The 26383-nt window shown below is 42.6% G+C and overlaps 1 protein-coding gene across 5 annotated transcripts in view; it reads left to right on the plus strand.

Annotated features, from left to right (window-relative positions):
- Positions 1–26383, plus strand: part of Hs6st2 (heparan sulfate 6-O-sulfotransferase 2) — a 275700-nt gene that overhangs the window by 234577 nt on the left and 14740 nt on the right. For 4 of the 5 annotated variants that reach the window (XM_041647079.1, XM_041647082.1, XM_041647083.1 and 1 more), the window contains exon 4: positions 6243–6329. The exons of the other annotated variant lie outside the window; for it this stretch is intronic. In XM_041647079.1, coding sequence (XP_041503013.1) covers positions 6243–6329 — 87 coding nt within the window. The remainder of the gene's footprint in view (positions 1–6242; positions 6330–26383) is intronic. 5 annotated transcript variants of the gene reach the window in all.

Here is a 26383-nt window from a genome sequence, read left to right on the forward strand (position 1 = left end):
GACGTCGCACTGGCAGCCAAGATTAGAACTCAAGATTCCTAAGCAAGTGCTTTGAGCTTAGGAGTTGTCTCCAAGAGACTAGTGTTATACTAGGCTACCCAGTAACAAAGATGAGCCTTGGTCTTCTCTGAAAAACCTCCTCTGCTATCCAGAGTTAAGCCAAGGGAAGCCAGGTGGAGGAGCAAAAAAAAAAAAAACAAAAAAAAAAAACGTGCATCTTGGAGAACTGAACTTTCTCTGCCTGATGAGTAACAGAAGTAGAGGTAATGAGTATAAGAGACTAAAATGATGATGGACTCTAATTCAAACACTTCAGGTAGAAGGAATGAAAATGAAAAAGGTAGGGGGGGCGGTGGCAAAGAAAGAAAACCACTCAGGACATAACAAGGCAGGAAAATGACACAAAGATGCTTCATCAGCTTTAATTAAAGGAATCAATATTTGAAGAGCTTTTTTACCCGGTAACAGAACAAGGGCAAACTACTTCAAAAATGTAGGCCTCTTCGAGACGCAAAAGGCAAGCACGCTCATCAGGAAGCAGTCGAGATTTAAAAGCCTCTCCCAAGGTTTCCACTTGGTAGATGGGCTGTCGAGCGGACTCAGACATCAGTGTGGGGAGCACACTGGATGAGTTTGTGTCTTTCCTACTGACTGGGTTTTACGTGCATGGCCCAATCCTCAGAGCTTTCTGAAGCCCAGAGTCTTTGCATGAAGCACAGAATAGCTACTATTTCCCCCAAGAGAGACTTGCAATGAGCCCTCCACAGTAGCTTGGGCTACACCTCTATTATCACTTACAAGAACATGCATTGGAAATCACTAAAAGCTATATGGTTGCAACAGGCTTAGGACTATTATTAAGAAGCACTCTCCTATTGTCCAAGCATGCTTGCTTGAAAACGAAATTTCTTTTCAAAACTCACGTGTCTTTGCAATACACATGATGACAAACCATCAGCAACCGAGTTCCAATTTCCCTGGAAATTCAGCTATGGCAAGTATGTGATATATATCACCATTTCTTTTTCTCACAGTTGCCAGACCTTTTAATCTTTGATAATTACCCTTCCCTCTGAGCCCAAATGCAGGGTGTTTTTTATTTATTTGTTCAAGATTTTTTTCTATGTGCTCACTTTGCTTGTTTTCTGTTGCATTAACCAGATTCGTGAGCACGAGTTAGTTATACGGAAGCTGGTTTGTTTATCACAGTTATAAGGCCCTGAAGATCAAGATGGGACAATTTGATATCCATTGTCTGAAACCAAAATGACAGCCAGATCCACTCCTGCTGGAGTTTTCTCACGGAGGCAATTAAGAGCAATCACTCAGTCATATCTAAAGTCCTCGTGCCGCACATAACATGGCAGATGATGGCAGGACATGTTGAAAGTAGCAAGCAGACATGGGCTGATGAGAGCAGATGTGTTTCGGAGTGTTTGACTCCCTTGAGGGAAGCTTGCTCTTACAGTGTCCGGCCCACTCATGAAGTCTCTGACCCTGTGGTCCTGATTAAATGTCCATCTCTGTTAAATGCCTCACCACTTCCCAATATCATTAAATTTGGGCATCAACCCTCAATGTAGCTTTTCCCAAGGACAAATGATGCTTTAACCATAACAAGCGCCAACTTAAAAGTTAGCAGAAGAGACAGATAAACAATAAAATTCCAGCGATACTGTGGGACCATATGTTTAGGGCCAAAAACTGGACCAGTGACAGTCAGTGTGTATGCAATCACCTCTGCCTGGTTCCTGAAATACAATTTCAGGTTCTTAGGACTCTGGGAATGAATTTTTACAGTTTAAGTAACTGCAGAAGCAAACTATTTCTCTTGGACCTGAGGTTTATTGTTTCCAAAAAGAGCTTATGATGTACAGATATCTGTACACTGTCCATCAAGAAAGTGGGTTAAACCACTGGGGGAAGTAGAGTGGTGGAGGGTGTGACCTGCATGTATAAGGGTCTAGCTTCAATCTCAAATAGCAGTTTAAAAACAACCCGTGAATGAAGCATGTTTTCAACCACTAAGTTCTTTGTTCATAATTACCTCTCTGGCAAGCCCGAAAGAACTCCAGCAGGAGTGGGTCTGGTTGCCATTTTAGTTTCCGACAATGAATATCAAATTGTCCCTCCAGGAACCCTTGGAGAATGCTGCAGACTTGGGTCCATCACAGTTTTCCTACTTACGAGGAATGTGCACAGCACTGCCGGCTTTAATTTTGCACCATTCTTGCCTTTGGTGTATATATGGAGCCCGGATGGGAAAAAAAAAAAAAGCCTCCTTGCTATTAATAGTTAGTGAGGACAGGCCAGCAGACAGTCAGAGGCGGGCTGGCGCACATTAGCTTTTCTTATCAGAAACTCACCTGGACTTGGTTTCACAAGCCTTTGATGAGGCCCAGAGGAGAGCCAGAATCTTATCTCCGAAGAGGAGACAACTCAGGTGGGGCTCAAGAGGGCTGGACCCCGACCTTCTGGGATTTCAGCCACAGCTCTTGAGATTACAATTTAAAGGAGAGATGAAAGTGAAGAGGGCTAGCAAGGAGTGTAGAAACAGACGGATCAAAGGAGGGACAACTGAGCATGTCTGTTTCAGATGCAAAGGTTAGGAACTAGCTAAAAAGCAGCACGGTCCCCTCCTCATTCGCATATGCCCCGAATTATCAGCCATAGAGCTTTGAAGCAAACAGACATTCCTGTAAGTCCCTGTGAGTGCTGGCTGTTTCAGTGACCAGGATTCTTGGCAGCATCTTAATATTCAGGCCTTTGACCTGTGTCTTTCCAGATCTTTGAGGCTCCCAGTAGTCTGCTGCTGCAGTATTTTCGCTTTATCTCTTACGAGGCACTTTGGGAAAACTCAAGGCCCTCAGAATTACTGCTTTCATTGTCTTCATGTCTCAAGGTTTGAGATTTACAGCATCTTGTCGGGGGTTTATCTACCCAGCCTACATCTCTGGGATGGGGAAAGATGCCTTTTTTTTCTGCCCTTTTTTGGCAGCTCTCTCTGTCCAACGATCCTTAGTATAGCTACAAAATTGTCCTCCTAGGATCCAAGCCTGCCAGAAGTTCTTCTTGCCCACTCCCCTTTCTGATCCAGTTCCCACCGGGAACCCATCTGTTATTTGCACAGAACACACATTTGGAGACGATTGAGTACTTTCACCTCTAGCCTTGGTGCCATACCGTCCCCCACGTGATTTATTCTTGAGAATGTTTTTGTTTTCATCCCCCTCAGCTCTGCACTTCAGGGACTTGGCAGTAGGCCTGGGGGTGGGGTGGGGTAGGATCATTTCTATCTTTTAAAGGTTTCTACTCCAGGACAACCCACGTCCTCTGGAGAGGCAGCTGACAATAATAAGGTTGTCTTTGCAGGCTGACATTTTCTCCTGATTTCCTGCCTTGCTCCCCCTTTGAGAATCACTTGTAATGCAAATTTTACAAGACCTTCTTCCCCAAGGCCCAGAGGTAGGAATTTAGCAATAAGAATGACTGTTGTCTTATTCAAAAATACATGGACTTCTAAAGTTAGGTGAGCACATAACCTGAGCTTGGAGCCTCTACAGCTGATTTAAAAGCCCTCTGGTGTAAGAGTGCTACATCCAGGCAAATTCCCCACTGCCTACTGTGTGTGTGTGTGTGTGTGTGTGTGTGTGTGTGTGTGTGTGTGTGTGTGTGTGTGTGTGTGTAAGACTGAAAGAGGCCCAGTGTCCAGGAATGTAGAAGGGAGGTGACTAAGACCTCCTCATGTTTATTTTCCCCCTTTGAGTCTGGAGCCCTTGTAGCCCATCCTGACCTCAAACTTAATTTGCAGCTGAGGATGATCCTGCACCTTTAATCCTCAGTGCTGGAATTACATTCATGTGCCACCACACAGGTTTCTGTTGTGGCACTGGGGATCCAGCCCAGGGAGTCATACAGGCTAGGCAAACCCTCTATCGACTGAGCTATAGCCCCGGCCGCTACTTGTGTGTAGCAGGAAGCTTACTGCATCCTTTGCATTGAACTGCACCCACTTTTAAAAGCAAGAATTTTGAATTGTTTTGAATGAGAACTTTCTTTTTTCTTTCTTTCATCCTTCCTTTTTTTCCTTCTTCCCCTCTCTCCATCTTCCTTCTCTCCTTCTTTCTGCTGTTTATTACCATACAAAGTAGCAGCTCTCATTATGACATTTTCATACATGCCTCTGATTGATCTTTCTGACCAGAATCTTTTGTCCAGATTTGAATTGTGGCAGCCAATTTCTGACCTTGGTTCCTGATAGGGTGTGTGACTGGTATTCATCCCTGAACTGCCTAAGGAGTTCTTTGTCAGGAAAATCGTAATGAACGGGTGGGGGTAGCAGTCCTCTTTGAGCTCCCCAGTCTCCAGTGAGCATGTCGCCCAAACATAAGTGGTGTCCCTACTGCCTCCTTGTTTAAAATGGCAGCAGCATCAGTGCCCACCTGCATGACTCCTGCTTTACCTGGCTGTGTTTGGCTCTTGTGGACACTACATCCAAACTGCTGGAGCGTTTGCTAATATCAACTCTTCCTGATTAGTGTTTGTCTATGTCTATCCATCTTTATTACCTTTGCCTATCCATCTTTATTACCTTTGCAATCACAAGGAGCCCTCATTAATTCTCGTTCCAATCACACCCTGGTGCCCACTTGAAACTAGTGACTGTAGGATAGAATGTCATTTATGACCCCCTCCCAGCCTACAAATAAATGCTACTACACAGAGACACTTGTTTTCAAAGGACTTTAAAGATTCATAAGAATCTAGAAGGCTCTTTGACATTCTCTTTAGACACTACTGTCTACCCATAGAAGGTTCTGGGCCCATGAGATAGCTCCACAGGTAAAAGCACTTGTTGAGCAAACCCAAGAGCCTCAGTTTGATCCTGGAACCTTTGGTTGACCAAGAAACAATGGAAAGTTGTCCCCTGACTTCCATATGCACTCCATTTTACACACACACACCAATACACACACACACACACCACACACACCACAGACACACACCAATACACACACACACACACACACACATGTATTAATAATAACAAACTTTAAATTACAAAAGAAGGTCCTGGGTTGATGAGCTCGCTCTGAGCACTTGCTGCCATGAGGGCATCCCTTAGGCCCCACATAAGGAAAGGAGAGAAATGACTCCTACAAGTTGCCCCATGACCTCTCTGTGCACAGGCTGTGGCATATGGGCATACACATTTGAGTGTACACACACAATATGTAACTATATGTAAACAAAAAATGAAGGAGGTCCTATCATATACCTTGAACAAGAAATTATGCGTGATTTTACCTTCAGTCTTTATGAGGTTCTGCTGACATAGATTTTAATACAGAAAAAAAATTCTGATGAAATTGGGATAAATAATTCCACACATCAAGTGGAGAGGTTTTGAATTGGTTTCCATGGAAATCTTAAAATGAAGTAAAGTATTAATTTCAAGGCAATTCAGCTGAATTGAAGATAATGGTAAAATAGTTTGATAAAGGAAATAGAATAAAGTAATCAAGGGGACTCCAATCAATTATTCCTCTTTGTTTACCTTGGGGTGATTAATTTGCCTTCGTTTATTAACCTGATGAGATTAAGCAGACCTTCCTTGCGATTTATTTAGTACTTGTTTCCAAGGTTTGACAAAAGCCGTGGAGTTATTGAAGGTGGAAATTTAAATTCAATTACTCATGAAGCAAGTGGTGCTTCTCTTGAAAGAATATCAGAATTCATGGCCTTCCCAGGCAACATTATGAGTGAAAATTATTAATTCATCTGATAGTATCTCCCAAAGACCTTTTGAAGTCACTTGGTATCCATATCCCTCACTGAAAGTCAGCAGCTTCTGAACTGAACTTGTTATGCAGACACTCCAGTGGCTGGAAATGGAAGAGGTTTTGTTTGGTTGGTTGAAGAAAAGCTACCACTCCGTTTTTACTATGGTTTTGTGACCCTTTTCCCCACTAAAGCCCTCCTGGGAGCTTGAGCTATGGTGCTACTATTCATGGGACTTAACAGGTCAAACGTTTCTCTAAAGGACAGTTTTATTTGACCTTGACTAATGGTTCCCACTATGATTGACACTAAAGGACATCACTGGATAAAAATTTGCTGGAGTGGGAGGGAGGGAGGGAGGGAGGGAGGGAGAGGAAGAGGTCTTGAAAATCTTTAAATGGAATGACTAATTGCTTTTTGTCTCTGTGTTCTTTGTATATATTTTTGTTCGGTGGGTATAGTAAGGATAGATGGGGTTCTTCAAGCTTCAACTCAGGCGCCAACTCTCCATCATCTCCAAAGACCCGGAGCACACCTAAGAGTGGGAAGTAAGTGAAAACTGCTGTTGTGTATCTCACATAGTCACCGCCAAGCCGTGTGTCCTCATTTTCTCATTCATTCATTGTCATTCAATGAAGACATGTGGGATACTTTCCATGCGCCTGACAGTGGGAATTAAAAGAACAATATCTATGAAAGTGATACTCATATAAGGAGGAGGGAAGGGGAAGAAGAGGCCTGAGATGATTTTGCAAGAATAAAGGGCATATGTCTGGAAAGGCAATGCAAGTTTTATTCTAAGATGTTCAAGCATTAAATAAGCAACACTGGTTCATCACTTTATGGTTTGGGCAATGCATGAAAATCCGTGTTTTGATATTTAAGGTTAAATTAGAAGGTTCTGGAAAATGAGTTCATAAATTTCCTGATTCAAATACATTTACATTTTAATTATATCTCTGATTATATGATATGTTTATTCTTTTCACAATAACTAGCATATACAATGCCCTACATTTTTGTTTTGCATTGGGTACGTGTGGTAGTTGATTTATGTCTTTAACATGGTTCCAAATGACAGTTTTGGCTAATCTCTCCTTTTGGCTTTAGCAGAATATGGCATTCTGAATTGGTGTGTCCCCATGGAGATGACATCCCTTCAGTTAGACAGATACCCCTCCAATAGTTACAGCCCTACAATGAACAACTCAACATTTATTTATTTATTTATTTATTTATGCATGCGTTGGTGCATTGGTGCTTTGACAGTGTATATATTTGAGGGTATCACGCCCTCTGGAACTGGAGTTGGAGTTCTAGACAGTTGTGAGCTGTTATGTGGGTACTAAGAATTGAACTCATATTCTCTGGAACAGAAGCCAGTGCTCTTAACTGCGAAGCCATCTCTCCAGCCTCTCAGTTTTTCTTCTAGTCTCTCTTTCCCAAGGATGCAGGGCTTTCTGCTGGCCTGCATCTAGCAAATGAAAGATGTTTTCCTCCCACTAGAAGCTCTAATGGGGTAATAAGATATGCCACTACAAAAGCAAGGCTTTGCCATGGAAGGTGGTCATATATATTATGCATTCAGCACTGGACACTAAATGCTGTACTTTGAATATAATCTGCTATTCGATTCCCAATGTGAGAGATGTATTGGCTGCCGCTTTGCCCTTCTTTTTCACCTCCTGAATACCATTTCAGTTTTGCATTTAAGTTGATTGTGGCCTATATGTGAAAGTATGAAAAGTGGTGGAAAAGATATGAGGCTAACTCTCTGAACAGTTAGAATTCATGTCGGTTATTTATTGCCAAGCACCACAGTCAAAATGCTGTATAGATTATGAGGGAATAGAATTGACGGACACATTTCCAAACAGTGGATGGTTTCCAAATCAGTCCCCTGCCATTGTTACTGTACACTCTCGGTTCCCAATGATGCACAAGAGAGAAGCTTTAACTCCAGACTTGAAGAAATGACAGACCTTACCTGAGCTCAGACTCTGTCTGGGCACCCTTATTCACACTTATCACACTGATGCTTCCAGGGTGCAATTTCCATTTATTAGACCCTGATGTAAAACATGGATGTTTGTGATTTACTGATACACTTCAAAAGAAGCATTGCTTTAATTTTTTGGACTTTGCAGGCACCTGATCTTTTACCTATTAAGTGAGGAGCCCCTGTGTATCACCCAAGGAGCAGTTGGTATAATGTGAGTTAGGCGGATGCCAAGAATGCATGCAGAATACTATATCCAGGTTGTTCACAATAGGAGGCCTGAATAAATGCATTCTCAAGTAGATAAACCATGATCTTCTATCACAGCTACTATGTTTGGATCCATCCTAAGCTCTTGCCATTTTTGCATTCTGAGCTAGATGTCTTTTGTTTGCCATACACAGTGACTTACAGATTATTATAATCCCTTTTAACTTTTCGTCATCTTGGTTAGTTATTAGTATTAAATTAGAAAGTTTTCAGATCCCTTCTTCACAGTTACGGTGACCAGATTCCTCTGTGTCACAGCCCTGCACTTATCTCCCACTGGTTTTGAGGAGTGGAATTTTTTCTTAATCTGTCACTGCATATTTTCTCTGCCTTGGGTTATCTTTGTCCTCAGGAACAGTGCTGGTGCTTCGTGACTGTGATAAGACACTTGGGGACCTTCTTCACACCTTGTAGAATGCTGTCTATCAGTGTCTAGGTTTCTGCTCTGTGGTTCAGAGAAAGGTGTTCTGTATACGTTTTGCCCTTCCTTGGTTTCAGGGCATATGGTGGTAGCAACAGGCAGCAATGGAAGGCGTCCATTCTGCTGGGCTTCCTGGCATTATTTGATCTAATGACAGTGTAGCTCTAGTTTCTCTTGGCTATTTTGGAGGCCAGATATAGGCTGCAAGAGAGAAAGACTGTTTTTCTCTGAAAAGAAATCAGCTCTTCTGTTTTCTAAAGAAATATAAAATGTACAAGTCAAACTCTGCCAAGTTCGCCTTATGGCAAATATTAATAATAACGAGTATGTATTGCTTGTGTGCTTATGTGACAACATGTCTATGGCTCATGAAGTACATGTTTCCTCAATAATCCTTGCCCACATAAAGCTCACATGGTGGACACTATTATTTTTTTCTACTTTATATGTGAAGAAATTGCAGTTCAGGAAAATAATATGTTGAAAGGAGATCTACAAATGAATGGTTTTTGCAAAGACCATCTTTGACTCAAGTTCTATAAGTTATTATAATATTTATCTATGTGTGTATATATAGAGATAGATAGATAGATAGATAGATAGATAGATAGATAGATAGATAGATAGATATGGGCAGAGGGAGGGAGAGAATCTACTTTGTACCTTCGTGCTGTATTCTGAGGTCACATAGTTAAAAACAAAATGTCCAGTAACTATCCCCAAGTAGCTCACAGTCTTGGTAATGAAAAGGTAAAATAGTGATATGTTGTTTAAGTGATGCAATTAAATAGTCACAACATGTGACATGAGTTACCACTAACCAATACAGTTATTGGAATGCAGAAGTCAAGTCATGATATTGGTAAAGTGACTTCCGAACCCTTTAATGTTATCAATATTCACCTCTCATTTAACAAGCCTAGGTAGGTCAAGACCAAAGAAAATGCAAGATGTAGGAATGGGAAGGGAAGGTGGTTCAGTGGGTAGAACACTTTCTCTGTAAACACAAGGACCTGACTTTAAATTCCCCTTACCAGTACGACTATGGTCTTCATATGCCTATTGCTCTAATGTTAGCGGACAGAAACAAGTGGGTACCAGGAGCTCACTAGCCGCTAGTGAAACTTGGTGAAGCTGAAATGGTGAGCTTCAGGATCTGGCTCAAGGAAATAAGGCAGAGAGCAATAAAGACACATGACTCCCTCCTCTGGCCATTGTATGTGTTTGCATGAGCAATGCTAATTTAACATACATACACACACACACACACACACACACACACACACACACACACACACCACTCACTCACTTGCCAGCCCTCCGTTCCCACACGAAGAAAATGCCTGCTGGAAAGTGGCTCAGGGAAGCTGGAGTTGTGCAGTCAGTCAAAGCTACAACCTCGCGAACAATTGCTCCTTCTGACTTTCCACCTACTTAGAGCCTACAGAGGTCCAATGAGGCGTGGTCAGGGAGGAGCTCAGGAAACCTCCAGCTTGCTCCGTTGCATTGCCTAGATCCGAAGCTGGGCAGCCAGCCTTCTGTTTCAGGGAGGAACAGATGGAGTGGGATATGTCTGAGCGGCAGAGCCAGACCACCCTGGCACGGACTTTCAGTGAGGAGCAAGCAATTTCTTCCGTGTTGACAGTGAATCAGATTGACAAGACAGAGACAGAAATCAGTCCGGAGTCATAGCTTGAGATCAAACAGTTTAAGTTTTGCAGACGCTTGTTAATCCATGGCCAACCAGGCCAGGTCACAGCACTGAGCCTCACATGGGGCTCCTTTTTGGAATATAAATGTGTTACTCAGCCTGACACAGCAGCCCACCGTCAATCGGTTTACCTCCCACTGGATCACATTGAACCCATCAAGGCTGAAAATGCATAGTTGCCACCAGGAGCTGTCAACGTGTTCAGTGTTGCTAACTTGTTCTGGTTTCAGGAGATACGAGTCTTAGCATGTTACCCACTCTGGCCTTGAACTCACAAGTTTCTTACCCTCTGGGATTCGTGGTATCTGCCACCATGTCCAGTTTTAAGTGTGCTTATTTTGTAGCAGAATATTTTCATTCTTTACATAAGGCCTTGGCTGGACAGACTGTAGATAAGGAAAGCACCACGAATGGAAGGGAAATCACATCTCCTGAGTCACGCATCTACTTCATAGCAGACGGAAGCCTAGAACTCTGGTCTTTCAATGCTCAGCACTTCAGCTCCTGGCCTCTTTTGCTCCCAGATGTCCAACAATGTTCTTTGCCTCCATAGTCCATGATGCATGGATTGAGGGTGCAGCGGAAATGTAGATTTTGGAAGAAATATGCTTATTCCACTTTATAGAAAATACAGCAGTAGAGGTAGAGAAAGGAAAAGGCATGCACTTCTCCAATGCTTCCTTTTTCTCTAAAATACAGCTCTGCTGTGTTTGGAGCGTGTCTTTTCTCAAGCTATTGTTGTACTCTCAATGATGCAATAATTAGAATGTACAGATCACCACGATGTTTTCTCTCAAACCAAACAGCCAGTGCTGGCGGTCCTCTCTATGTAGAGATACAGGTGTTCCTCACCTTATAATAAACCCGCCATAGCCGAAAATGTGTCAGAATGCATGTAAATGCTGATGAGGTAACTCAGTTAGTGCTTGGCGTATAAACATAGTGGCACACCCGAGGTCAGTCCCCAGAACCCATGTAAGAAAGCTGAGCACACTGGCACATGCATATCATCCCAGCACTGGGAAGGCTGACCCAGAAGTACCTCTGGGACTCACTGGATAGCCAGCCAGCCTGATCTGCTTGGTGAGATCCAGGCCAGTAAGAGACCTCTGATCTCCATATGCACACACACGTGTGCATGCACATTCTTAGGAGGCTGAGGGAGACAGGTTGTGAATCTGAGGTCAGGCTGGGCTGCATAACAGAACCTTGTCTCAAAAATAATGTACTTAATACACCGTTGTCTATTGACTGTCAAATATGCCCTCTCGCACTATTCTGTTTTAAGACTTGGACCCTAGCAGCTAATACTGTTCTGAGAGGTTGTGAACGTTTTACATGTGATGCCTTGTGCAGGCGTAGGACCATAAGAATCAGGCTTGAGCTTCTGGACCATTTCTGCTTCCAACCCAAGTTCCCTGCTTCCTGACTTAGTAGATCTCATAGCAAACTATCTCACAAGTTCCTATCACTACTGGCTGAGGCTGCCAGCCACCATACCTTCTTTGTCTTTTTAGACTGTATGCCCTGAATTGTGAGCCGAAAGAAAGCTCTCTTCCCTTAAGTTGTATCTGTCTGATATTTTGGTCTAACAATAAGAGTAGCTGATGATGTGTGCATATACTCATATACCCACTATATTATCGTCCAGGGATGCCCATTTATATTTGATTACATGCAGATGAGATGATGCTGAAAAGTCTCAGTGTGAAATAGTTCTAACATAGGCTGAGACAATGGAAAGGCACGAGACAATTCCCATTTTTAAATACTCTTTTATTTTTCTTGGTTGAAGGTCTTACTATGAATCCCAGGCTGTCCTGGGGCTTGCTATGTAGACCAGGCTAGCCTTGATCTTATATAGAGAGAAGAGTTTTCATTTGCCTCCTGAGTGCTGGTATCAAAAGCATCCATCACAATGCCTTTCTCACGTATTCTTGAAGGATGAATATTAGAAGCCATTGCAGATCAACCATACATGGTAGCTGGTAACTGCTGTCATAAATGGTGAGTTAAGCTCTAGAAGTAATGGTTTAAATGAATTAAGCTAAAGGAAGGAGAGAACAGTTTCACAAGAAGATGATAAAATCCTGTTGTTTAATATTCCTTTACACTGTGTGAAGAATGTCTCTGTGATTGATTTAATAAAGCTTAACAGCCAATATCTAGGCAGGAGGTCCAGCAGGGACTTCTTGACAGAAGGTAGAGTCAACAGCCAGATGGAGAAAAAACAGGATGAGCAGTACAGAGGAAAAGTAACTGAGCCACATAAAAGAACATAGATTAAAAATATGGGTTAATTTAAATTATAAGAGCTAGTTAGAAAGAAGCTTAAGCTAAGGCCGAGCATTCATAATTTATAAGTCTCCGTGTCATTTTTTAGTGAGCTGGCAGCCCAAAGACAAATCCTTCAAGAAAGTCCAACTTTGCTCATGTCACCAAGGTGCATGGGACTGACCCCAGTAGAGGATGCCACAGGATGGCTGACTGCAACCTAGATTTGCTGAATGTTTTGTAGCAAATAGATTTCTGTATCTATTGGGCGGGACTTGAATGGGAGCAGGGTAGGACATGGTTGGCAGGAACCAAATAGAAACGCTTTCCTGCTTTAGAAAGAAGTGGGGGCTTACTTGCTCTGCAGAGACCCACTGGGGTGTGCTTTGGTCTAGCTATGTTCATGTTTGTCACAAAAAGCATGCCTGGCCCTTCCTCCCAACGAGACACATGTGTTTGTTCTGAGCCAGTAAGCTGTGACTGCTGCTAAACTCTGAGTTTTACGTGTGTGTGTGTGTGTGTGTGTGTGTGTGTGTGTGTATTCTCTCACTTCAAAATTGTGGTACATTAAGTTAACATAATTCAAGTCTTCAATTTTCATATGATTTTGTAACTTTAGGTGGCAATAATACCAATACCTTCGCTTGGCTGTTAAACCAATACCACAAAGCTCATGCAAGACCAAAGTGTTATACTTTTTAGTTTATCCCTCCCCCCATTACTTCTTTATAGAAAAGGGGAAAACCAGGACCTAAGTAAACATGCCCAGGACAAGTTCCTTTGTAGCCTGACTTTCTTCTCCTCCAATATTCCCCAGCCAAAATACTATGAAACTTTTGGTTAAAACAAAAATTTCAGATATAGCCTAGAAAACACATTCATTAATAAGTCAGGAAACTCAAATAAACCATTTGAAAAAGAGTAGACAGGGATAAATAACGTAGGCTTACCAAACTTTGATACTTTGATGTTTAACCTCAGGCTAAGCAGCTGCAACACACGCCTGTTCAAATACTTCTTTAAATAAATTAATCAGACAGCCTTGTGTATTCATGAAAATCTAGCATCCCTAGAGTCAGATAGACCTGGATTTGAATCCTGGCTCTCCCGCTTCATAACTTTATATGCACCTCATTGGGCTGTTGTGAGGATTAAATATCCTAATCCAAGTGGAGCTCTCATAGCGCCTGGCACATGGCAAGTGTTCACTAAATGTCAACTAGTGATTATGTTTGTTTCGTTTGCCAGTATATTGCAGCTGGGGACAATGTGACTTGGCCAGTAGGATTTTGATGAGCTCTGGTTGGCTCCGCTTGTTTGTTATCTACCTTGCCAGCTCTTGAAATGAGGCAGTCATAACCTCACCACGAGCAGATACAGCTTGGGTAAGAGAACTGATGAACAGCGCATCTAAGAAGCAGAGCATTTGCCTAACAGGTTCCCAGAGCCCTCCGTGAGACACAGGAAGTACCCCTCCCAATGAGTGCCTGTCACTACTGGGCTTGAGGGCGCCTCTTGGTGAGGAAGTGTGTTCTGCTGGTTGGACCTAGGAAAGCAGGACTTCCTTTCTTGTCTGCTCCCCCATCCCGACACAAACCCTTGCCACACAAACTCAAGGAGGCAAGGGTGCTGCTGCCCTCTGTAATAAGGGTCGCCCAGATCTTTCCAAGCTAAGGGGATTCCAGGCACAGTGTCAGTGAATAGTGCTGAGACCAATGTGTTGGGTTTCAGACAACTGGCCATTGGAGCTCCTATGGCTTGCCATACTAAGAGAGTATGGGGACCCAGGGTGAAAGCAGCATGCTTCTAGATCATTGTTATGAATCAACATTGACCAACAATCTGGAATGTGGAAAAGTTTTAAAGCAGAGCAGTTTTTAATGTGAAGTCCAGTTCATCAATATTTATCTTTTCTGAATTATGCTCTAACTTCATATCTAAAATCCTTCCCTAGTGCAAAGTTACAAAGGTTTGCTCCTATGGTAGTTTTATCTGTTATTTAAGCCAAGTATTCACTGTGAATTTAAGTTTTGTGTATGACCTTTAATTTACATATTGTATTAGTTTTTTTCTTAATGCTGTGATAAAACACAATGACCAAGAGTGACTTGAAGAAAAATTTGCTTTATGGTTCCAGAGGGCGAGTCTGTGATGGTGGATGAGGCATGGGAGCAGGGTAACAGAAGCAGGAAGCTGGGAGATCACATGTCCATCTATGAACAGGAAGCAGAGAGACTGAGCTAGAAGGGAGATAAAGCTATCAATGCTTAGCCTTTCTCCCAGTGACCCACTTCCTCCAGTAAGGCTGCACCTTCTAAAGCTTTCATAACCTCACCAAGCAGTGCTATCGACTGGGAGCCAATTGTTCAAACACCTGAGCATCTAGGGAACATTGGCCATGCAAACCCATCTACATATAGATATGAGGTTATATAAGCACCAATTTTTGACACCATACTCTTTTCATCAAATAACTTTGGCACCTTTGTAGAAAACCATACTGTTTCTGTTTCCAGATTCTCAGTTCTATGAAGTTCTGTTAGCTATTATAGGTTCTTTCTGTTTCTATATGATTTGTAGAAACGTTTTTAAGTTTATACTTCACTTTGAAAATCCTACTAGGACTTTGGCATGGATTGCCTTAAATCTGTGCATGGGAGAAATCTTTAGGGAGAACAGACATTTCAACAACATTGAGCCTCCGTGAACGCTATCAGTTCAAGTAGCTCTGTTAGTGCTCTATGATTCTCAGGGCGCACAGCTTTCCTGTCCTTTCTTGGGTAAATCTTGAAGAGTTTCATACCTTTTCTCAAGTGCTTTGGATTTAAACTAGTGCCTTGTGATTGTTAAGCTACACTCGACTACAGAGCTGCACTCTTAGTCCCTTGGTATGGATCTTTTACGGTATAATTCTTCGTGTCAAGTATATGGATGTACAGTCGAGTTTTGTCAATTTCATGTGCTGAAAGCTTGCTAAGGTCATTCATTCTGAGTGCTCTTTCTTTTGTAGCTTTCATTAGGTGTTCTACACAGAGCGTGACGTCATCTAAATAGTGACTGTTTTATTCTTACGTTCCGTTTATTGCTCTGTTACAATGTTGAGTAGATCTGAGGTTTCTTATGTGTAAATTTTCTCCCATGGGACCTTGTTTAAAGCATATATGACAATATAAGAGATGTTTGAACAATGGAAATATCCTTTGGAGATGCTACTAGTGAGGAAAACTAGTTTTATCGTAGCTACATCACAGGTCAAAGCTAGAGTCTCAGACAAGGGAAACAAACAAAATAAAAAGAAGAAAACACCTGAAGTCCCTAGAATCACATACAAACCTCCTCTAATTTTATTCTCTTGCCTGCATTTTCTTTTGCTGCTTCTACCCCCACTCAATGAAGTATATTAATTAAAATGGCAAATATTAATACTCGATTGCTACTTCAGAGGTTGGAGCACGGCCCTGTGAAGAGTACTTCATCCCCTTGTGTATTATTTTCTTCATGTGTCAAAATAAAAACACTTCATTAATTACTTTCCTTATTGCGATGACCAAACACCAGATAAGAAGCAGTTCGGGGAAAGAGCTTACAATTCAAAGATCATGGTTTGAGCATGAGGTAGGTGGGCACATTTGGTCACCAGTTAGGAAGCAGGGGGTGGATAGGAAATGGGTCTGGGCTCTAAAATCTTAAGGCTTGCCCCCAGTGACCTACTTTGCCCCCAAACATTGCAAACACAAGAATCAATGGGAACTATTTTATATTCAAATGATATCAGAGGCTTGTAGTAGTGTAAGGTTTTCTAAATTTTTACTGAATGCATACACACACAGGTGTTGAGTACCATTCTGGTGATTCAGAAAAGAAGAAATGCAATAATATGCTTTGCCATGTTGCCCATTATAGTGGAAGGATGTGGTCATTAAACAAATAATTTCACATAGACACAGTACCATATGCCTGTATTCCCAGCTCTCAGGAGCCTGAGATAGGGTAATTCTAAGTTCTCTGGCTTGTGCTACATAATAAGACCCTGTCTCTCGCAGAAAGGGAGAGGGGGGAGAGGGAGAGGAGGAGAAGAAAAAGAAGAAGAAGAAGAAGAAGAAGAAGAAGAAGAAGAAGAAGAAGAAGAAGAAGAAGAAGAAGAAGAAGAAGAAGAAGAAGAAGAAGAAGAAGAAGAAGAACAGGAGGAGGAGGAGGAGGAGGAGGAGGAGGAGGAAGGAACAGGCAGGGCAAAAATCTGTAGATTTAGCTGAAGTGATTGTGGGAAACCTCTCTAAAAGATAACATGTAAAAGGACTGAATTATTTAAATTCTTTAGCATCTTATCCTAGTTTCATTTCTGTTGCTGTGATAAAATATCCTGACACAAAGCATCTTAGAAGAGAAAGGTTTCTTTTGATTGGCAATGCCAGATTACGGTCCTTCATCGCAGGGAAGTTAAGGCAGGAACTTCAAGCAACTGGACACATCAAAACCACGGGGAAGATCAGAGAGAATTGAACGTGTCCTGTCCCAGAGAGTGGTCTGGCAGATGTTTAAAGGCCATTAGAAAGCCTGTGGTTTTTCCAACCTTTGTCATCACAGATATTTTGTACAATTCTGAACAGAATTTTGCTTGAATTTTTAAAAATGCTCTTCAGCCTTTTCACTACGTGTTCACTGATTAATTCAACAATATTCCTGACCACATGCTGGTGTCATCTTCACACCTGATCTTCCCTTGATCATATTGTTATCTCCCTTATCCACTAGATGCCACCAGAGCATCTTCGCTTGTCCTTCGTCCCTCAAACAGCCCTGTCCAAATCTCATTGGAAAGAGCCCGCCTGGTCTTTCCAACTAGATTGACACGGGTTGGTGTCCTGGCTCTAGCACTTCAAAAAAGTTACTAATTTGAGCCTCAATTTCCTCATAAGTAAAGTGGGAGTAGTTAGAACATACTGTCTAGCAGAAATTAGTTTAAAAATGAACTGATAACACAAACCATATAGATTGTACAGTAATATGCATGGGACGCCACACAGTTAATATTTCATACAGGTATACATTACATAGTGGTTGCCTTTATCACTTCATTTGGTGAAAACTTTAAAAATTCTCTCCAAATAGACATTTGAATTTTGCACCGCATTGTTGCCTACTGCTGGAGAGTCTTGAGGATTCAGTAAGATGACATACACAAATTTTCCCAAACATTTTGGGGCATATTAAAGAGAATCGCTGTTATTATTCATTTTAAAATGATGACTATCTCTTTCTCTATCATGTCTCGGTACACTCTGAGAACATCTATCCATCTCTGAATAATATCCATTTATCATTTAATCAGGCGCTATCTGTGCCATTGCATTTTTTATTAATTCAGTCAGCAATCTTCTGCTGTGCATGCAGTCTATACAAGCGCTGCACGCTGGTGTGGCTAAAGGCAGGCGGGTGGAAGGGAGGTGGCATGGTGAGTCTGAAACACATGAAGTCAGTTACTGCTAGTGAGCATCTTATGTTCTAGTCCCTACAAATAAGCAGACAAGAAGAAGCCCTGGAATTATGAGACAGGTGCAATCACAGATACAGTGGGATGGAGGAGTATAAACACTGGACAAAACAAGGCAAGGTCCTACAAATCACAGCTCGCCTTACCACTGTTAGCCCACTCTCTCTTCATACCTTTCTCCAGCTAAGTTTCTGGCTAGGCCTTCTCCAGGAAGAGTAGATGTACTTCTCTTGTCTGCTCTACAGCCTCCCCAAGTACAAATGAGCTTTTATTATATGAGCTAAAGTAAGACCTATTTGCAAAGTATTTGGAATAAACACAACAGGGGGACGGCAGTGCACCCTACAATCGGCCACTGGTTCTTGTCCTCTTGTTTCCAGAACATCAAGTAACACCCCTGGAATTCAGAATGAGGAAATATTTAAATGGCGGTCTCACTTAAAAAAAAATAAATGAACAGATGATAAACAAAATGTGTTTCTCTCTGAACTTGAAAGACCCTTAAAGAGTCCTTGTCTCTGTTGAGTTTTCTGTTGAATCAAGTGTAGGACTCATTTCCCTGGGTCCTGTGAGATTTCAGAGAGCAATGCTCAAACCCAATTGACCCCTCTATCTGTACCTCCTCTTATGTCTGCCTTTCAAGAACTATTACCTGGAAAATTGTCGCTGAGAGTGCTTTAAAAAATACTTTATTGATATATAGTTGTGGGATTGGAGAGAGAAAGAGAGGCAGAGGCAGACAGAGTTCAAAGGTGAGTCCGAGAACTTAGCATAAGCCTTAAGAGTGGATTAGATATAGTCTGGGATAGAAAAAAAAAAAGAAAAAAAACAAGGTAAAGCATGAACTTCTGTCCCCAGGTCCGACACCGACTAACTCTGCCACCTTGAGACCATCACTTAGCCTCTCTGGGTCTGTGCTTTCTATGCTATTAAATGAGGGTACATTTGCTTACCAGACAGCCCCTCGTCACCAGTACCCCCAAAAAAATGATGAAGCAGAAACATCAATTCCTTTCCAGGTACTTTAGTGCTGCTGGAGTTTGAAGCTGCTGGGCTTGGGGAGATGTGTTTGCAAAGAAGGGAAAAGTACTTCATGTCTCCCCCCACACACTCTATGGTGGTCTTTTAAGGGCACATATAAAAGAAGTCACCTCATTCTGTAGTCTTCTACTCAGGACAGCAGACCAGTTCAGTCAGTGTTCGTTTTTTAATGGGACCTTAAGCAAATGCCTTTTAATGAACCCTCAAAAGATGGAGAAGTGGACTTCCACCTCCTCTCACCCCAAAACTATTTTTAAAGCATTCACTTTACCATTGCTAAATATTACCCCTCCCAGGAGCCACAGCTCCGATTGATGTTCATCCCACAGGGTAGGCAGTGATGGTCAAGAGAGAAAGGCATCCCAGCGCATGCCCTTTACTGCTCTGAAGTCAGTGAGCGTTAGCAGCAATAACACCAAGGCAATGTTTTTCAACCTAAAGAATGGAGATTCCTAATTGTCTAGTAAAAAAAAAAAAGTCCGCATCTGACTCCCCCAGAAGAAACCCGAGTTTAAGTCATTATTAAATATGGAGTGTAGAGTGTTTGCAAGTACTTTAACCAGGGTGGTATGGCAGTGGCCTGTTTTAACTTGATCACATTGATTAAGTTTTTGTTTCATTTTCAATTCAGTTAAATGAGAAGAGCCTACCATTATTAGATATTACCAAAATGCCCTAATGAGTGAAGACTGGACTTGCGGTTTTCAATTGCTACGGACTTCCTGATTATATAATCTGTGTACTAAATGAAATCAATGAACATTCAAATTAAATTCACCAAACTTTAAGCACAAAATATATTTCCCTATACCTTTGTTTATGTTTTTGCCTCGAGGTATAGAGTCTACTAGTTGAGACTCATTGATTAGTTTTAGTGATTAATTTTACAGGGCTCTCTCCCCTCATATACCAGTTCCTAAAATAGTCTATCCTGTCCAAGGCACTGTAAATGTGGGTGATGAATAGGTACCTCCCTTGTAGGTGTCTGTTCTAGTTGTGCTTCCTTTTAGCTTGAGATAAGCACCATCTTATGTAAATGCAGTCACTTTGTAAATGTAAATGCCTATTGGGTCATCGATCACCCCATGGTGGAAGAAACAGAACAATGTGGGGAGGTGCGAGAAAAGCTGTCTGGGGACAGAAATGAAGAAAATTGCTAAGTGGGTAAAGGATTGAATCGATGGCGCTGAAGAATTTTCTGGAGGGGGCTGGGCTGGAAAGAACAGAGCTGGTTCTGCTGGGAGAGTGTGTTGGGGCGGCCCCCTGACTGGCATTTGCAGAGGCAGTCAAGGGCCTTGCTTTCCTGGGATCCTGGGGACTGAAGACAAGTGGGCCCTGTTGGGAGCAGTTTGCAGCAATCCATTAGGTCCTTTTTTATGTAGTCTAAATTTCAAAATGTGCTGTTCACCAAGTGTGACTCACAGAGTAATAAACTCCTCTAAATCAATGTATAAGGCATCATCAAGATAAACAGGAGGGACGCTTTTCTATTTTTGCCTGTACATTTATTTTTTATTTCCCGCCTACTTCTAAGACAGATTTGAGGGGACATTCTTACTCATGCCTAGGAGTACTTAAGAACCAACTCTGAAAGTTGCCTCCATGAATATCATATAAATAGATAAGGATGATTAATGAAAACCAGTAGGTACTGGGGCTCTCTCCCCTTAGCTCTGGGGGATGGGTAAGTAAGGGAGTTATTTGGAGTACTTGCTCAATTCTGGCTTCAGCGTTCCTGTAAACCCTCTTGCCCGACATCTGTGCTCTGCACGCAGTGTCCTTGCTCCCTGTCTTGTTGCCTTATCTGCTTTCTAATATAGTCTGCTAAATGATGAACGTGTGTGTCAGTTACCTATAGGCTCTAAGCATTTCTTGGAAGGGTCAGGAAAAGATTAGAGGGCTGGAATAATCCCGTTTAAGGGTTGACTCCTGACATATAAAGAGCATATAGCTTAGTTAAAGATAAAACAAAATAACACATGTCAAAACTTGGGAAATAGGTCCTGACTTGTCTCCAAGTCTTCAGAGTCAGGTCACCCTCCTGGAGCCCTGTGTCAGGGCAGAACCAGCAGTGTTCCCGGGCATATGTTCCAGAGGAGGAGAGCCAAGCCAACTAGGGCTGTTTGGATGCTACTGTGAGAAAGGAGAGCTCTGATGTGCATCTTTCTCCCTCTCAGCATCCTTCCTCCCTCGGCCTCCTCCAGCCTCTACACCCTCCTCTCTGATCAGTCATGTTTGCTCCTGTAAGAGGCTTAGTGAGGAAAAGGAACCTTCTGGAGGGCAAGAAAGCCCACCGGAGTGTCTTTTGTGTATCTGAACGCATGTGCATGCATGCACCCAACTTTGTGTGTTTGCAGATGCATGCACACATTGATGCCAGAGGCCGACTGGGTATCATGCCTCTGGAACCATGAAGTGGAATCTGAAGCTCACTGCTTAGGTTAGTCTGGCTAGCCAGCAAGTCCAGAGATTTGCCTGCTTCTCCCTCTCCAATACTATGCGTAACATTTTATGTGGGTGCTAGGGATTGAACTTGAGTCCTTGTGCTTTTGCACAACAAGTAATTTACTAACGGAGTTGTCTTCCTGGTTGCCAGAAGAGGGCTTTAATTGTTTTCCTTCTAAAAGGCATTATAGATCATGAACATGAAGTGTGTCACCACCCTGTAGGAACTTTGAATCCTTGCTCTACCTCTTACTAGCAAGCTCTATGACTTGGAAGTTGTTCAACCTCTCTGTGTCTCAGTTTCTTTGTCGTTGAAAGGAGGATGATGATCCTAGTCCCTACCCTGTAGGTTTGTTGTGATAATTGAATGAGCACATTTTAATCCCCTGGGCTTGTGTCTGATCTATAGTCAAAGATGAGTGAGCATTTGTGACAACTGAGTAGGGATGCACGCACGACTGCTTTGAGGCCTTTAAGGACCCCTTGATTGGTGAGTCAGACCCATCCATACAGTCTGCGAACAATGCAGTTTCCAGTACTAGAAAGACTATATTGGGATCAACTTTAAGCAACTTCCAAATGCCAAGACAATGATGCCTGTTGTCTGCTTTGGAACCCCAGATTTGTATATGTACTGTCAATGAGACCAAGCGCAAGAGGACCAAGGAATAACTCACCCAGGCTGCCTCCAAAGGTCATCTCACATCCAAACCCCTCTGCTATGCCCACCACATTTATCTCTTTGAAGCCAAATGCTAAAGAAATAACTGCAGAGCAGCAGGCTTCTGGAATTGTTTAGAAATGAGGTGAAGAAAGGGGCCAGGCATGGTGGTGTACAATCTGTAGTCCCTGCTCTGAGGAGGCTGAGGCAGGAGGATCACCATGAGTTGAAGGCTAGTTTGACCTTTTTTGGGGGGTCTTTTTTTGTTTTGTTTTGTTTTTTTGAGTCAGGGTTTCTCTGTGTAGTTCTGGCTGTCCTGGAACTCACTCTGTAGATCAAGCTGGCCTTGAATTCAGAGATCCACCTGCGTCTGCCTCTGCCTCCCAAGTGCCAGCATTAAAGGCATGAGCCACCATTTTGTGGTGTAGCATAACCTTTTAAAGCATAAGAATAAGTTGGGGTCATAGGCAGATACACTTTTGTAAGCCTTCAGCTTCTTACCTGGACCTGTACTTTTAGGAACTGGTTGACAAATCCAAAATGGGGGTGTGTAGAATCCTCAGACTTAATTCTCTCGATTCCCTTTCATGGCTTTACCTTGGCAGTGTGGAAACAAACAGTCCCAGTGCTCAGTACAGGACCAGGATGGAACATGGATCAGGTCATTGCTTTGCCGTAGCACCTGACTCTGGGTTTGGACATGGATATGCTGGTGAGAAGGAAGCAGCTGACTGGCATTGCCATTGTAATCCTGGAGCCCAGGGTGGCAGCTTCCCCTTGCTAACTAATGTTTCCTTAAAAGATCCTGAGATGGGTGTGGGGTAACACATATTTTATCATAGTTATTCTGGCTCCAAGAGTGCAATGAAAATGTTAGCCTTGGCATATCAATCGTGTTTTACAGATGACTGTAATTTCCTGAATGTCAAAACTCCAAATTTTTCTACTAAGCAAACTTTTCAGTGGCAAAACAGATTGCCTCCATAATGTATCACTGTGGGCAGGAAAAATGAAATCTTTATGCACTGTATTATGAATCAATGAGGCATTGAGATTCTTGGAAGGGTGAGTGGACTCTGGAAAATGAAAAACTGCCGCTCTTCCATCTCCACAAACCGCCGTTCGGGGAGCAGAGGCTTTGGTGGCATTCAGTGTGTGGGCCACGAAAATATCAAATTCAAGTTGAAACCAGTTCCTGTCTTTCCTTGCATTTTGAGGAGCAAATGCCACTGTAAATATAGTGGGCGTCAGGTCATTTAACAAATTCTTGCCCAAAGGCTTCCTAATGTTATTTCCTTTGCTTCTAGAATAACAGCTCTGTTGGGGCATGGCTAAAGGGAGCCTGGTAGGACTGCGCATTTCATTAAGAAGAAAGCGATACACTAGTGAGAGGCTGGGGAATCTGTACCAGGTGTCGTGCATTTTGCTAAGCAATTTATGTAGGTTAGCCGTTGAAGAATCAGAGTTCTCTGCAATAGATGTCCAGAAGAGGAGAGGCACACTTTAGAGGCATTATATAATGTACTCTAGAACTTTCCTCCAGGGCATTTTGACTCCAAAGTCTTAAATATGAAGCATTTGTCAGTGGTTGGATTTTCTACATGATTCTGGGCCCATGAGGTCAATAGGAAGAGACCAGAAAGACAGAAAGAGAACCTACTCTCTTCATGAAATGCCTATGACCTTGGAGGGGCATGAATTACAAGGTCTGATGAGCAGCGTCCTCAAGAGCAGTGGTTCTCAGCCTTCCTAACGCTGTGACACTTTAGTATAGTTCCTCATGTTGTGGGGACCCCCTCAACCATGAAATTATTTCGTTGTCATTGCCACGTTGCAACTGTACTCTTGCTGCTGTTGCGAATCGTAATGTAAATATCTGATGTGACCCCCCCCAAAAGGGGTCAGGATGTCCAAAGAGTCATTTCTCGAGGTTCATACAAATACATGGTGGCTTCAGCTGTGAATATCAGGAGGAAATGAAACCTTATGAAGACAGTACATCTGGTGCTCTGAATTCATGGGTCCACTTCTGTGGCTTCACCTAGCTCTAAGAAAGAGATATTTGGGAAAATATGTGACTGTCCTGAACACCTGCAGATAATTTTGCATGTCACTAATCCCTAGACAGTAGAGTATAAGAATTATTGGCACAGCTTTTGCATAGTATCCACATTGTGTTTGGACATTAGAAGTAATCTAGAGACAGTTCATCTGTATGGGAGGATTTGTATGGTGTGGCTGTGCCTCACTCACCAGTTTAGATAAGTAAGGGACTTGACCGTGTGGATTTGGGCATCTGTAGACCCTTCTCAAACTCTTTCTCTGGATTTCTTATAAGCTCTTTGGAAAGAGAGGGAAAACAGACCACATTGTACTTGGGGAAAACAGCATGGAGCACAGCCATTGGTGGCCATCTGCTGTGAAGCAGCAGGAGGTTAGTTCCCTTAGTTAGTGTGTGTGCTTCTATAGGTGGGGAGCATTGCTGAGAATGAAGACAAAACCCAACCAGAAACTTAGTGATAAAAGTCATTGGCATTATTCTGCCAAAATCCAGACCACTAATTTCCTCTGTAAAGCCTTGGGATTTACCCTTTGTAACTCTAAATTCATATGAATGTCATTTATTATTGCTTTTTAGTTAGTCCACAATTATTATCACTGTACCTTACTCTTATTTATCCCTGTTTCTTCTTTCCCACTCTTTCTGGTCCCCATGCCTCCTCTCTGCATATCTCATGTATTTTAAACCAGAGGTTTCTGACAGGTTCTCAGCCCCAGTATAATTCCTGTGAGGTCCTTTGTGTTCCTTCTTAACTGCTCTTTCTTTCCTCTAAACTTGATGTTCAGTATTATGCATGCCTTTTACACCACCTTCTCCACCCCAAACCATTTCTTCTCAATGTGGGGTCTGATTGTAAGTTCCCAGGAGGCTCTCTTGGAGGTCCTGTAGTTTCCACCTATGGAAACGATAAATCTTAATAAGTTATGACTGCCAGGAGGTGGTGACTCACGCCTTTAATCCCAGCACTAGCGAAACAGAGGCAGGTGGATCTCTGAGTTTCAGGTCACCCTGCTCTACAGAGTGAGTTCCAGGACAGTCAGGGGATACACAGAGAACCCTGTCTCGGAAAAAAAAAAGAAAAAAGAATAAATATATACATAGCTTAAGATTCTCTACTTCTTATTCCCTATCATTCACACACACACACACACACACACACACACACACACACACACACATGAATGCATGCATGCACACACACACACACACGCTCACACACACTCACATGGCAGATTCTTAAACCAAAGGCATACATCTTCTTCTGTGGACTTCTGGCCTCTGTTCACCAGTACTCTTCAAATCATAGCGCCCCACCAGACTGGCTTTGGTTTCTTATGCTGATAAGAGTTGCAGAAAGCCCCACACTACATCACACCAAATTCCTTTCATTCTAAAACAAGCAAAGTGGCCCCGGATAGCAAAATGAGACTGGGCGTCTAGACATGGGTTTAAGACATATGCAACTTGATCGCTTACTAGGTATGTGACCTTTCACCTTTCTGGGCACTCATTTCTGTGTTTTGTGGAATCGGCTAGACCTGTCTATTTTGCAGGCATGCCATGAGGATCTAATGAGAGCGAAAGCAAACACGCTACGTTAAAAGATCTTTGGAAAGGTATGGAGCAATAGCGCTTTCATCCCTGAAAATGCACCGGGGCTTCTCATGAAGCACCTCAGCGCTAAAGCCCCCAACATCCCAACAGAGCTTACTCTGCTGAACTGCAGCAACCCTGGCTTTTCCCTCAGCATACCTGCCCACATAGCAACTGTCAGTCCATTCTTTCCAGGTCGCTGTGTTCGCCCCACACCTTGAATCATGAATGTTAAATGGAAGGAGGTGGAGAAGAGGGGGGGACTACGGAACTTCAAAAATAGCCCTGGGGAAATCAAATCTTGCTTTAACTTACTGTGTTCATGACTGATTCATGATTCTGGAAAGGGGGGGTGGGGAGTTTGATCAAACTGTCACCAAATGGCCTCATTTCAAATTCCTTTGCTTTCTTTGAGAAGAAAGAAAAAAAAAAGCCTCTTAATGACTATGGAAATGGCCTTTCTCCTGTACACAGTAGCCAGCTCCCTGCAGGCTGTGACTCTAGAAAAGCCTCTTTGGCGCTACTCTCCCTAAAGCTGCTTGGACTCTCCTCACTGAGGAGGGCATGGCGCTGCCCTTTAGGGGTGTGGCCTTCTCACAGAATTTTTCTGGTGCTCTTTCATAGGTGATATTGG

The sequence above is a fragment of the Microtus oregoni genome, unplaced genomic scaffold, assembly GCF_018167655.1.
Source record: "Microtus oregoni isolate MIOR12 unplaced genomic scaffold, Mior012 000156F_ref0000345, whole genome shotgun sequence".
Lineage (NCBI taxonomy): Eukaryota > Metazoa > Chordata > Mammalia > Rodentia > Cricetidae > Microtus > Microtus oregoni.